The sequence below is a fragment of the Camarhynchus parvulus genome, chromosome 1A (genome assembly GCF_901933205.1).
Source record: "Camarhynchus parvulus chromosome 1A, STF_HiC, whole genome shotgun sequence".
Taxonomy (NCBI): Eukaryota; Metazoa; Chordata; class Aves; order Passeriformes; family Thraupidae; genus Camarhynchus; species Camarhynchus parvulus.
The window spans coordinates 46,729,523-46,743,402 of NC_044586.1; the positions used below are offsets into that span (position 1 = coordinate 46,729,523).

The 13,880-nt window shown below is 34.4% G+C and overlaps 1 protein-coding gene across 1 annotated transcript in view; it reads right to left on the reverse strand.

Annotated features, from left to right (window-relative positions):
* CTTNBP2 (cortactin binding protein 2) overlaps positions 1 to 13,880 on the reverse strand; it is a 76,580-nt gene that overhangs the window by 33,176 nt on the left and 29,524 nt on the right. The window contains 2 exon segments of the mRNA XM_030959299.1: positions 2,751 to 2,954; positions 9,239 to 10,889. Coding sequence (XP_030815159.1) covers positions 2,751 to 2,954; positions 9,239 to 10,889 — 1,855 coding nt within the window.

The window sequence follows — 13,880 nt, forward strand, 5'->3', positions numbered from 1 at the left end:
TTAACAGCTGTTGCCACCATGCTGGTTACAATGTGCTCTACCACGCTCTAGTTATCTACACATCTCAAATACTGCATTTCTGCACTGAAAATGTGTAGGGATCATTCAGTTTCCACTCTTCTCAGAATCTCTGAAACATGGTTTTTCTGAAGGGAGACACTCATGCTTGCTTTTATCAGTTCTAAAGTTACTCTTTTCTTCTTGTGAAATCTTCTCCAGGAGAAATAGGAACATCTGGTTAGTTGACTTAGAAATCTCAAAATCCATTTAGTCAATAAATCCACTTTAAAAATATTCTCAATAAATTAAATCATGGTGTGATCACCCACCAGTGTAGGCTTGTGTTAAGTTTTATGGTTAGACTGAACGATCTTAAGGGTCTTTTCCAATCTAAGTGACTGTAAGATTCTATGGGGGAAAAAAACCAAAACAACAGAAACTTACCATTGACAACACAACTCAACAGATTGAAAAATTTGAACAATAAATTATTTTATCCTTAAAATGACAGCAGTATCATTTCTTTCCACCTGGCTAGTTAAGGAGAGGTATTAGAAAGGACTTTTAAAAAGATTTATTTCTATACATCCATTCTTAAGCCTATATAATTTAAGTAAACTTAAAAGTCTCCACTTTGAATTGCTACATATATCCATTCATTTGAGAACAAATTACAAGTAATGAAAAAGGACCATATATATATATATATATATATATATATATATATATATATATATATATAATATATTATTATATAATAAAGTTAAGCACAAAATCTTTCTCCAAAATTTTTATAGATCTATAACTTTCAATTTTCATATAATTTATTAAGGAGACATCAACATTGCTGTTGTGTGATTCTCTCATTCAGAGTTTATACACTCCACTTAGTTGCTGAAATGTGATGATTTGTACAACCAAGTATTTTTCACATCCTGTCAACTATAAATAGAAGAGCAACACTATAACCTCTGTAATACAGTTTTTATCTCAAAAAATAAAACATACTAAACAATTTCAGGGTGCATATGTTTGTTTTTATTATTGTGTTTGCACAATTCTTTCAAGTGTCTTTCTTATTTGAAATTTTGACAATAAAACAAGGAACCAAATTGCCTTTGCTGTCAGTAGGAGCTGTTCAGTAACTGAAAATCATTTGTTTTGATGCAATTTTAGAATAGAAGATGAATAAAGAAGAATTGGGTTAATTATGGTCTCCCACAAATATGAGCAATGATAATTGCATGTAAGCCTGGAAGAATAGACCAAACATCCATTCAGTGAGGGGAGAATAATAAATGCATACAATATAATTAACCTGGATTCTTAGTACTGCAGATAAGTTGAAAAAAGGAAAAAATCACCAAAGGAAAAAAAAGTACTCTTTCACTATTTTAAAGGTTTTGACAACAGGAAAGAAACTCAGGTGAAAAGGCCCCGATGTTTCTACAAAAAAAGAAACAAAAAAACAAAAAACCCCCATATCACCTAGGAAGCAAAGACAAAATACACCATTTTGAACAAAATGAAAATTCCTCCTTCTATATGCCTGGTAGCAAAATTAACCCTGAACATGTGAGAAAAATGTACACTATATGCTTAGCTGCAGATTTTGTATCCTAACTTTAGTTTTCTTTTTAAAATATTTCAAAAGAATTGTGAAATAGCCTATGTACTACCTGGAACACTGGATAAGGGGTTTGTAATTGTGTCACTAATAAATATTTCATTAAATAAAACCACAAAGTACTCTTGAAAGCAGTGGCTTTGATGGGACTTTGTTCCAACTTCTACTCTGAAATAAAATTCTGACTTCACTAAAAATTCATGGTATATTTGCCATTGGTATTTCTGGACTTCATCTTTAGTGTCCAAAACAGCATAATAATACCACTTGCAATATAAGAATCTGGAGGTTTTTACTTAGGTAGAAAATGCTATAGTAATGTGCACTAGACTTTCAAAACAAACTGCTATTTGATAGCCTTGTCTTAAAGTCTGAAAATTATTGCTAGGAGTTTGTATCCATGAAATTCATATCTGTCAGTAACATACTTTCTGCATTTCATAGATATATTCATAAAATATGAAGACTGATGGTTGAAAGGCTCAGAAGTGCTTCTTCCTCAATACAGAGAAGGGTTGGGGTCATGAAGAAAGAAAAAAAAATACTTTTTATTTTCTCAGGAGAGCCTAGATAACAAATGAAGGCTATTTTATTTAGTTCAAAAATAAAGACAGTTAATCTTATTTCCCAAGTACCACACTATTCTGACACTATCTTCCATCATTTTCACTGCTGCTGCAGAAGATCAAAACCCTGATGACCACCTATTCTTTGCTGCTTACTCCCTGTAGAGGAAAGTTCTTTCTTTCAAGCTCAGAAGATTGCTATTGCTACAGAAGATCTTTAGTGTTTCACAGAATATGGGGTGATAATATCTGATAGGTTTTTATATTAATGGATCGGAGAATTAGAATGGCTGTTCCTGCAGAATGCTAACAATTTTTTGTGTTTCAAATGCTTTCTGAGTTCCAAAGTTCTGCTCCAAGAAGCATTGCTTATATATGCTATAGCATGATTTTGGTTATATAATCTATATATCCCATATAATCTATATATCCCTATATATCTTAAAAATTTCACATTTTTAAGAAGAATGCATTTGACATAATTGAATATTACAAACTTATGAAGTAAGCTTTCACTAGTTTACATGGATGCCATACTAGATCTTAGTATCATTTACCTGTGTGTCCATTCGTAGCAGCAGAATACAAGGCAGAATAGCCATCTTCACAAGAGTAATTAATGTCCAGTCCTTCTTCATTAAGCAGCATTGATAATAAAGTGACATTTCCCTGGGCAGCAGCTTGGTGAAGAAGGGTGGGCCTGCCACCCAGGGGGACAGGACCACCACTTGTTAACAAAGGGGTTAGGGAGGAAGACCAGCCTGTGAGTTAAAGCAACAGAAGTTAGAGACATATAAATAAGCCCTGCATTTTCTGTGTTAAGTACTAAAAAGTATCTTCAACATGACTGCATTTGTTAGTTTAGCAAAATTTTTGTGATGGTGCTTTGTCTACACATTAGAAGGTATTCTGAAGAATAAAAACTGCATTGAGGGGTGACACTTGTTACTACAAATGAACAGGACCTCACAACAAAAGGTCAATGTGAAACTTGTGAATGGTAGTAGCATGTGGATGTCTCAAAAAATTTATATTATCAAAGCTAACAGAAGTTTTAGAAAAGTTTTAATTTATTTGCAATATGCCAGGAAGATTTTTTAAAATATCTATAGAAAAGTTTTTGAAACTAAGTACTTATTTTCATATGTAATTTTCTCCTCCTTAGTGCAAACATTAGTATTTATATATTGTTATTTATATAACTCATGTGTAGTTATAAAGATTAATTGCACAGAGAGCCCTTATTGACTTCAGGTGCCTTTCAATAAGTTTGAAAAAACATGTAGAAATCATTTACACAAATAATACAGAAAAAAAAAATATTATTGAACTCTCCATTAAGGTAACGTTCCTTTTACTCTGTAATACTTAAACATTATAAAATGCTCCAGTGGGAATGAATAGCAGGTTATACAAAATTAATGTATGAAAGCTTTCAAGTCACTCCATTAACAAAGAATATTCAATCCAAAACTCTGAAAGCTTAGGAGTTGTGGTTAAATGTTCTGTTGACTACTTATCAGCTTTAGTAGGCACTTTGTTAAGAACATGAAGTTTGCTGCATAAGGCATAGAATATTTTATGCATCCTTCCTTGAGCAAAGACTGCAAGAGAAAATAGGAGAAAGGCTAGAGTTTTTCTTAATATATTTTCACTATTGCCATTAGAAAATACACATTGTATTTATCTCTTGAATAAATAACTTTGTCTTCTGTGGCCACAAATAGGCTACTATATGAGGTTGAAATTTGATACAAAGCAAGTTAAGGCAGCTTTCAATGCAGTTTTGCAATGCCTGAGACTGAAGAAGAGTTGCAGGCCATTAGCTTCAGCTCTGTTCAAGCTGGTAACTGCTATCCAACATCTCAAACTAGAAAAAGTATGTGGTAGTAGCAGTGCCATGCTGGGATGGTCTGCTCCACATTTTGGAAAACAAAATGAAATACAGAAATTCCCAAGAGAATTCTACAGAAACAATGGACTGGGTGCCTTGTAAGATCTCAATACATTTTAATTAACATCAAGACTTACACAAGAATTCATCATCTGAGCAATACCAATGAAAAATACATTGATTCCAGTTAAATATAACCCAAAACAACAAAAAAATGCTTGGAGTATTTTCATATTTGTTTCTAAAGTTAGCTAAATTTAAATTTAAATTAAGTTTAAATTTAAATTAAGTTTACTAGTGAAGTATCTAAACATATAAACATATTTTTAGTATTTTCCCAATATTATTAGCTTATTATTAAACTTATTTTTTTATATTCACTGTAGGAAGCCATCACTGCAGCTATGAAATTACCTTATAAATCCAAATTTAAACAAAAAATAAATTGTAAAATTAACTTCATACATCTTCTTATAACTTCAATTCTGAAGCTACCTTCTGAGTATTAATACTCTTAGTAATATTTATTTCTCCAATACTTGTAATCAGAGGGTTGTGAGGGTTTCTGAAGTTTATAAAAAAAACCAAAAAGCAATATACAAAGTAAACTGCATCCTTTAAGTGGGAAAAAGCATATTATCTTAAACTTCCACCATTTGAGAACAGTTAACTCTTACAAAATTCCCAAAGGTCCAAAGAAAAACTTGTAGTATTCCTTTCCTTTGTGAAAGTGGTTTTATTTTTCCAGCCTTTTGTTATTCTTTGAAACTAACTGTGCTGCAGCTGTTACTATACATATATTAATGTTTTTAAAATAGTACTTCCATAGTTTTTACTGTCTTCTTGTGGTAGTTAACTGATAGTGGATATTGTTAAGGTGGCACTGCCATTACTAAAATTGTTTATCCAAGTAAGACTGGTATTTTTGTAATATGAATAGTATTTTGAGTTTCCTTTCTTTTTTTAAAAAATGCAATTTTGGATGTAGTTTATTTGCTTGTTTGTTTGCTTGCTCTTGAGGCATCTTTAAGAGAAATGGCAAAATGAAAGGAATTTTTTAATGTCACATCTTAATTTTCATTTCAGCTCCTTGAAAAGAAAAATATGTTGTTGCAATTCAGTGATGAAATAATTTATACTAGGTTAGCATTAAATGAAAACCTTCTACTGATAAAGATACAAAAATAAGTAATAACACAAATATAACTTTACATTCTATTATCAGTGTGAAGCAGTATAATAAAATTCAATCCATCCAATAAAAATGTACCAACATTAGAAGATAACAATAAATAAGGGACACCATTACAGACTCAAAGAGTTAGGAAATGTGAAGCATCTGTGAAAGCTTGTAGGGCATGCAGTGATGAAGGGCAGAGGGACAGACAAAAACAGCTTCTGGCATCAGCTTCAGAATGTGAGATGGTTAATTTCAGAGCCTAGATCAGTCCTTCACCCCCCCGCCACACACATTTTTATCTTCAAAGCCAATTGTAAAGAGAGAAAAAATCAATCATTATAGAAATGAGCAAAATAAAAAAAATATATTTCATTCAAGAGTGACACAGAAAGCACAAAAGTAAGAAGAAAGTGAAAGCAGAAATCCCAGGGATATGGTAATCCAAACGCCTACATTTGTTTCCATTTTGAAGTCTTACAGCCATTGAACTGCAGAAATCCAAACAGAGCAGAAGCATTTTGGCACTGAATCAAAAGCTGCTGAAGTTAATGAAAACACTGCCACAGATTTTGAATCAGGCCATAAATGTTCATTGTAATGTCTCTATGGGCAGTCTGCTTAACATTAATGATGAAGGCCTATGTCTTTTCCTAGCAGGGATGAAAAGAGCAACATGAGGTACAATAGCCACCTCTAAAAGAAGATACAATCACTTTACTTTAGCAGAATGCCTTAGTGATGGATCAGAGCTCCCAGTTAAAGTTTGCTCTGAAGAGTTCCTTCTCCTAGAACCAAGACATTTCCTTACTGAAAATCTGGCTGTTGATATGTTCCTATATCAATCTGAGCTCACTAGGAAACTCTATTAAAATTAATAAATATAATACTTTAGTGATTAGGTTATTATCAATTCTCCTGACTCCATGGTAAGAAGAAAGAAGCATGAATTTACTGACCAACAAAAAGTATAAAAATGAAGGATTCTGTCAATGTCCTTTAATATGGTAAAATTTTTTGTCACTGTTGTTAAATTATTAAAGAATTCTGATTGAAGCTCACTACTTACTATTCAATAAAATGAATAAGATTTAACCATGTTCTGCTTTAACTGAATGCAAAACTGAAATTCTAAATATTTTCTGAAAAAAAGTAAATAAAGCATATTAAAATCAACCAGATGATTAATAGAACTAACTGATTCTGTGCCTAGAGGACATACAAATGCAGATATGGGAAGGAGGTTTCAGCAGTACTTGTAGTTTGTTAGATGTTTCTCACCTCAAAGAAAGTCATACTTAAAAACAGGCTAAAAAAGGGAATAAGTGCCATGAATTCAGGTATTACTGACCACGTTATCTCAACAAAACCAGTGTTATTAAATTTGGTTTATCATTCTATTTCCATATATATTGATAATTTTTTTTCTTAGCATGTAATTTTGAAGGAAATGTTTTCCATACTTGCATAATATCCATTGCTCTAAATGTAATTAGTTCTGCAGTTTGCTAGAACACTTGGCCAAAATAGATTACATTCCTTTAAAAACATAAAGAAAATGAGATTGAAGAATAAGTGCAATAAAATATAAGCATTATTGTGGGTAGAACACAAATAACCTGAATATTTATGTGAATATTACAGATCAAGTTATTAAGGTTCTTTGAGCCTGTATGTAGCCAGTAAAGGAGACACTAAAATAGCATGTCTATAGAAATAAAATAAAATAGCATACAGCTAAGTAGAGTTTAAGCAATCTTTCTTAGAGAACTTTGGATCGTGCTTCCCATCTGCAATTGTAAGTATTCCAGAAAAACAGTGTCACTTACAAAGTACTAAGATGAAATATTCAGAGCAAGGATTATAATGGAATTAAATCAACAAATATTTCCAACAAATGTACCCTCAAAAAAAGTGAAGGGAGTTAGAGAAAGAACGAAACCATAAAAATTAAAAAAAATCTAACAATTTTTGACAAAAAGTCCTCTCTTTGAGCATTTTCCCTGAGAATGGTCACACATTTCATAAGAAACACAAATTAAGTATTTGGGGGGCAGAGTCTGACAGAAAAGAATTACTGTTCTCCTAATAAAAAAGTTAATACTTCAAAGCATGAACTAAAGCTTATTCTTCTAAAGAATAATCAATAACTACCTTAAGTGATTACGAAATATCAGATAAATAATGTCATACTAACTGTTACATACACCTAATTCATGCTGATAGGATTTGTGGAATACAATCTCTTGTTTACAAAAACTATTCACTTGGAAGCTGACTTTCCAGTAATTTGTTCTATGTTCATAAAATCTTTTTTTTTTTTTTCTAAGAATTTGAAAATTCTGTTATGGAGCCTAATAGCACTTGAAGGCAAATTAGTTTGGAAAATATTTGAAATACTGGAAGACTAATAAGGTATCTGACATGGCAATCAGACTCATCTTGGAATATGAATTTAAGATGAAAATTCAGGACATCCATATGAAAAACAGCAAACTAATAGGCAGTCATCAAATCCCAATGTTGTTGACTCTGAGGAGTAGACAAACGGATAAGATTTCTGAGCTCATACTTTTATGGCACAGTTCAGAAAGGAGAGAGGATTCTGACAGTATGGTGTGACAACCAAATGTTAAAAGGATGAGTAGGTTACTCCTGATACATGTAGAAAGTCTTCAACGAAGTGGAATGAGAATAAAAATTGCTTAATAACAGGAAACTTGGAATCTCCTCACACAATATTGCCACACAGTTTTTGGAGTGGCTTCCCCAGGACTGGTGCTTGAGTTCAATTCACTTATTAGCAAGTGGTGCAGCTACCAAGAGAAAGTGGTTGGTTATATGTTGGAAGCAGATCAGCTGTGTAGGGCTTTTATGCCCTACAGATGATGATGCAGGGACTAGAATTATGAGGGACTGCAGTTCCGTAACTGAACTAGCTGTTGAACGTTTGAGACAATTCAAACATTCTTCAATGCTGATGAAGGTCTAAAGTGTTCCGGAACAGTGTTCTTTTTTTTTCACTGCAGTGCAAGTCAAACTAAAGAGGAGCTTCTACCTAATGTTCTAGTGCTACTGATCCCAGCAAGGAAATACGTTAATAAAAAGCTTTATAGGAGATCTACAGTTCACTGAAATGTAGATCAGTACTGTCTTTCTTCACTTTAATACCATCAGTAAGATTCTGTGAAGCTGGTGGCACATCAGACACACCAGTAAGTCCCCACCAAAACACAAGATGAGTAGCAGATAGACACATTGACTCCAGACTTCAGATTATCAACAGCTAGATTTTAACTTTTCAACAGCAAACTTGTGCCCAAATCTGTTGAAGTAAACCTGTGAGATGCCATGCATGAGTATTAACAAAGCCTACAACCAAAAAAGGAACTACAGAAAAACAGAAATAAAAATGAAACATATTCTCTAGGCATGTAATGATATATAGGAAAGTGCCCTGTTATACAGGCAATTACATGTCTTAATGTGAACCATCTACTGCCGTAGCAGAATACCATAGCCCCAGCTATCCCCAATTCTTTTAAAGATTCACACAGAATTGAAATACATATTCCTTGGAAGATCCCCAGGTTATATTCAAAACATCATTTCAGACTGAGAAAGCATTTTGAAGTCCAAAATAGTAGCATTCACCAAAAAAAAAAATTTTAAAAATTTAAAGGAATTTGTTTAATACACTCTAATCTGCAGCTCACTTACTCTAAACATTAGTCCTCTTTAGAAAAAGCCTTTTATATGGAGACTTCCTTGAGGAAGCCACCTTGCTTATAACATTACTAAATCAGAGAAAGAATTCCCATATCCCTGGAATGTGGAAAAAATACAAACAAAAATTTTAGCTTTTAGAAAGTAAGAAAGATAAAGTTACAAGATAAATAAAGCAAACAAGATATATAAGAAAACCAAAACATTGCTTTTGAGGGAGACAGTTTGTAGCATATCAATCCCTTTACCTGATGCTGTTACCAGGAGGCTGTCTGAATCACATGGTCTACAGGATGAAGCACTAACAGGGTTTATGGAGGAGCTACAGGCAATGGTGGTGGGAATGACAAAGGAATTTTCTGAACATGCAGGTTGGTTCAGTCCAGGAAAGTGGGAAGGCCAGGCACCCACCTGAGATGAGGCTATGGTTGGTATGGCACAGCCTGCAGGTGCCACAGATAAATCTATAGCAGGTTTTGGTGGCAGCTGAGGTGAGGACTTAGAAATAATTTCCTCATTTATTACCCTGATTCCTTGTGGTGAACTTGAAAGAGGTGAGGTCATGGTTTTGTTGTCAGTTTTTGCACTGGTATTTGGGGATCGATTACTATCCATTAAAACTTTAAGCTGTGGATGTGGTGGAGAAGGAGCTTGTGAAAGCCCTGGTTTTTTAGGAGGAATAGGTGGAGGGTTTCCTCTGTCAATTCTTGATACACTTGGAGTCTTTAAAGTAATTTTACCAACCGGGGCGTAAGTGCCAACTTCCCCTGAATGTGATGACCCTGGCCGCGAAGGAGTGCTGCTCTGAGGGCCTGTAAATCTTGAAAGAGCTTGGGTAACAGTATTCCGAGCTGCCTGCTTGGCAACAAGGTTGTCACGACTAGTAGGGGATACATCCCTTGAGGGAGGGCTTTGGGTTGTGTTTCCATTTTGGTCTTGGTCATTAGTATTTGCCTGAAATCTAAATCTAGCTGCTTGGACTCGTGGATTTAGGCCTGGATGGCCAGTAGTGTTGGCAGATGGTGAATGCAAACTGTGTATAGATGAAGAGAATGAGGAATTCTGAGCTGTGGCAGTTGGTGTGGTAGGGGTGCAAACGGAATTACTATTTGAAAAGGGGGAAGTGCTACTTGATAAATCAGGGGATAAGCCTGTACTTGGTCCATTTTCTTCAATTCTGTTTTGATTCTGTGCAAGAACAGGAGTTGTGGGAGGGACAAGTTCACTAGATGAAGATTGCCTATCAATGACAGGCTTCACAAAAGCTGCATTGGTACACACATTCATTTTTGTATTGCCAGACACTAGTGGGCTCACTGTAGAAGGCTTTATAGAGACAGTCAAAGGCAACTTCTTAGCGTTTTCTACACTACTGTCCATCATTACAGTCTCTGTTTGACAAGCAACAGTTCTTGAGCTTGGCTCTTCTGTTTCAACTGAAATAGAAACAAGACTCCTATCACTATTCTTCTGAGAAAGATTGGCTTTACTTTCATTCTCCTTTTTTAATTGCTCAATCATTTTGATCATTTTATCTCTTTCTTCTCTGAGGTCACTGGTGTGTGTTTCCTCTTTGTGAAGTTTGGCACGCAACTGCTCTCTCTCTGTGTCAAACTCAGACAGCTGCTTTTCCATTTGAGCTTCCATTTGTGTACTCTTTTGTTTCTCAGCTGCAAGAAACTCCTCCAATTCAGTAGCCTTTTTCTTTTCCTCTTCAAATTTTAACATCACTTCTTCCAGTTTCTGGGCTTCTTCTACAATTCTGCCAGACAACTGCTTACACTCTTTCACTAGCATCAAGACTACATGCTTATTTTTTCCACGTTCTTCTTCAAGGCGAGCAGATAGTTTTTTGTGCTCCAGCTCAAGACTCTGTAACTGAAATTTTTCCATTTCCAACTGTAAGAAGAAAGAAAATAATTCTCACTAACAATTCTCATTTCATAATAACCTAGTATTAACCTGACACTGATATTTTAATCTTTGAAAGTATGACTAAAATGAACCCAGGAAGGTGATTTGTGATATCTATCACAAGTGCATATAATCTTATACAAGCAACGAAAGAGAGAGCCATCTCGGAAGAGCAATTTAGAAACTAAGTAAACTCTTTTAATTTCCTCCATTGACAAGAGAGAGACTCTCCAAAGTCGTTTAATGCTTGTGATTCCTGAGTGATGGAGCTACCTGTTCTCCAAAAAATTGACATAAGACATAACATAAAGTCATCTAAATAAAGGAACCATACACAAGTAAGAGATGAGGTTTGCAAAAAATTTTTGAGGACAGAAATTACAGGGTTAGGTTTTATCTCTTCCTCCAACTGAAGGAGATTAGGTCCATCATAAACATAACTGGTATCCTGTATCTTGTTTTAACATTTATAAATAAGACAACTTTTTAGCACAGGCAGAAATATTTTCCTATACTTACTAATAGTAAAAAGTCTCATTGACATCAGTGATGTATAAGCTGCTGTTACTAAAATGCAGATAACAGATAAGAATAATTTTTCCCCTTATTCATATAACCATTGCCTCTAATTCATTTTGTCTACTGTTCACGCTTTTATTCACAGACCCTCTTCTAAAAAAGCACAGCAAAAATACGGCAATACACCATTTTATAAAACACCTATGAGGAAGAAATCATTGTGGGAAATGATACCTACATTTTAAAGATCATCTTGGTTTCAAATACTTCAAAACCAGTTTAGCAGCATAGGGGCTGCACTGGGGTTTAAGAGCTTAATGCCAGGTTGACACTCCGCACAATGCTTTTCACAAAATGACACCCACTCTTTCTTAAAAATGTTATCATAGACTTATAGAATGGTTTAGACTGGAAGGGGACCTTGAAGTTCCAAGTACTCTGCCACAGGCAGGCACACCATCCACTAGACCAGACTGCTCAGAGCCCCAACAATCAGTATTAAACATATGAAAAATGACGTATGGTATTATCAGTCCTTGCTAAACAAACTGTATCAGCAGTAATATCTCTTCAGTTCTGTTAATGGAAATACAGCTGCAAATTAAATTAACAAAATATTATAATGACACTGTATTTAGGAATGGTCCAAGCATAGTTTACAAGTGAAAAAAACCCTTATTTTTTCCTCAATGATTTCACTGCGTTTCAGTGGATCCAGCATTTGCATGGTTCACTTGAATTTCAAAACAAGGGGAGCATCCAACCATTTCTTTTCTTTGTTAAAAGAGGTACAAATATCATGAGAAATGTATATAATTTCTGAAGTTTAGAGATGTATAAATATTATAGTGAAAATATTTTTTGTCAAACTTTCTATACTTTATTATTCAGCTATTTTGTTTTCAGATGAGCTTCTCATTCTATAAATTGTGTTGTGAAACTGTATTACTTCCAAATAATTACAAACAGATTTTAATATTTAACTGCCATGAAATCAGCTTACCATACTATTATAATACCTTACTTGTAAGCATTGCATCTAAAGGACGACTCCTTAATAAAAATGTAAATCCTGTATTTAATTTCAATATACAAAAGCAGCATTATTTTCTCATTTTACATTGTCTCCTATGTCTCTCTCCCTCCCTCTTGTTCTTTTGGCCGCATCATCTCAAATAGGGAAAAGCCTCTGAATATTTACATGGTATTTTTCCCTTTAGATGACAGATTTGGAACTAGCTGCAATTATTTATGAGTTTACAAACTAAGTAGAACCTGATTTTTCCAAAATGTACTATATGCTTACACTGTATCATATCAGTAATATAAACATCTGGAAATGAGTCCAAGAAGGGTTTGAAAAGGGGTAAAAAAGGATAGTGAGAAAAAATATAGTGTCCCATAAACAATTAACCAGCAAAGGCCCTTCAGAGGTGAGACAGCATACCTTGTAAGAAAATGTTGAGGAAGCTTGGCTTGCATAGTTTAGTGAAAAACAGACAGAGAGATATTCTAACAGTAACATCCTTTTGAAGGGCCCTTACAGTGATGACAAGAGTAAAATTCATCTTGGTAATGGCAGGTGGGGCTCCATAATAAAAGGTTACAGAAAAGAAAACTTGCCCTTTGAGAGGCTCAGTCTCAGAAAAAAGTTCTTCACAAGGACACCAGTGCAGAAAATATGCAGTATTGCCATTCCTGGGGGTTTTCATGACTAAGCAAGACAAATTTACAGATGACCAGATGTACTGATGATGATGATAATCTGCTTTAAGCAGAAGGTTAGAAGAAATTACACCAACAGGCCTTTTTCAACCCACACTTGCCTTTCTTTGAGCATGCATCCCAATACTAACTCCTCTGCAAACTCTCAGCAAATCAAGAACTGTCATTTTGATGATCTGTTTTGTGTTCCCAGGAAAACTCAAAATTAATTTTCACAGCAGGTCCAAGAAAAGCATTCAAAGAGATGGAAGAGGATGGAGACTTAACACAAAGCAGATGACATCTGAGAGTGAGATGTTTGTATATGGTAAGCCTTACAGTCCTTCGTGCATCTCCTTGATTTTTCTACATGCTGGTATATTTTTATGCCTTGTTTTTTGTGATCAAATGAAAATTTTATTCATAGAATACTTTTGAGGTGATTATATTCAGAGATATCAAGTCCCCCCCAGAATAAGAGTTCACTCTGAGTCTGTTTAAAGTTCAGTAATACCCAGAGAAAATAAACACAGCTGTACACAGACTTCATTATTTAGATTGGGACAGTGAACCAATTCCAAACACAAAGATAGAGGCATCACACATTTAGAGAAGGAGGAACCACTTTTGGAGGGAGGGGCAGCAGCTGGCTTGTATTTAGGTTACATTTGCCGAGGCTGGTTTTTTCCCTTGCACTGTGTCACCCTACCTTGATGAACATTTTTTGAAGTCCCTCAAAATTCCTTCATTACC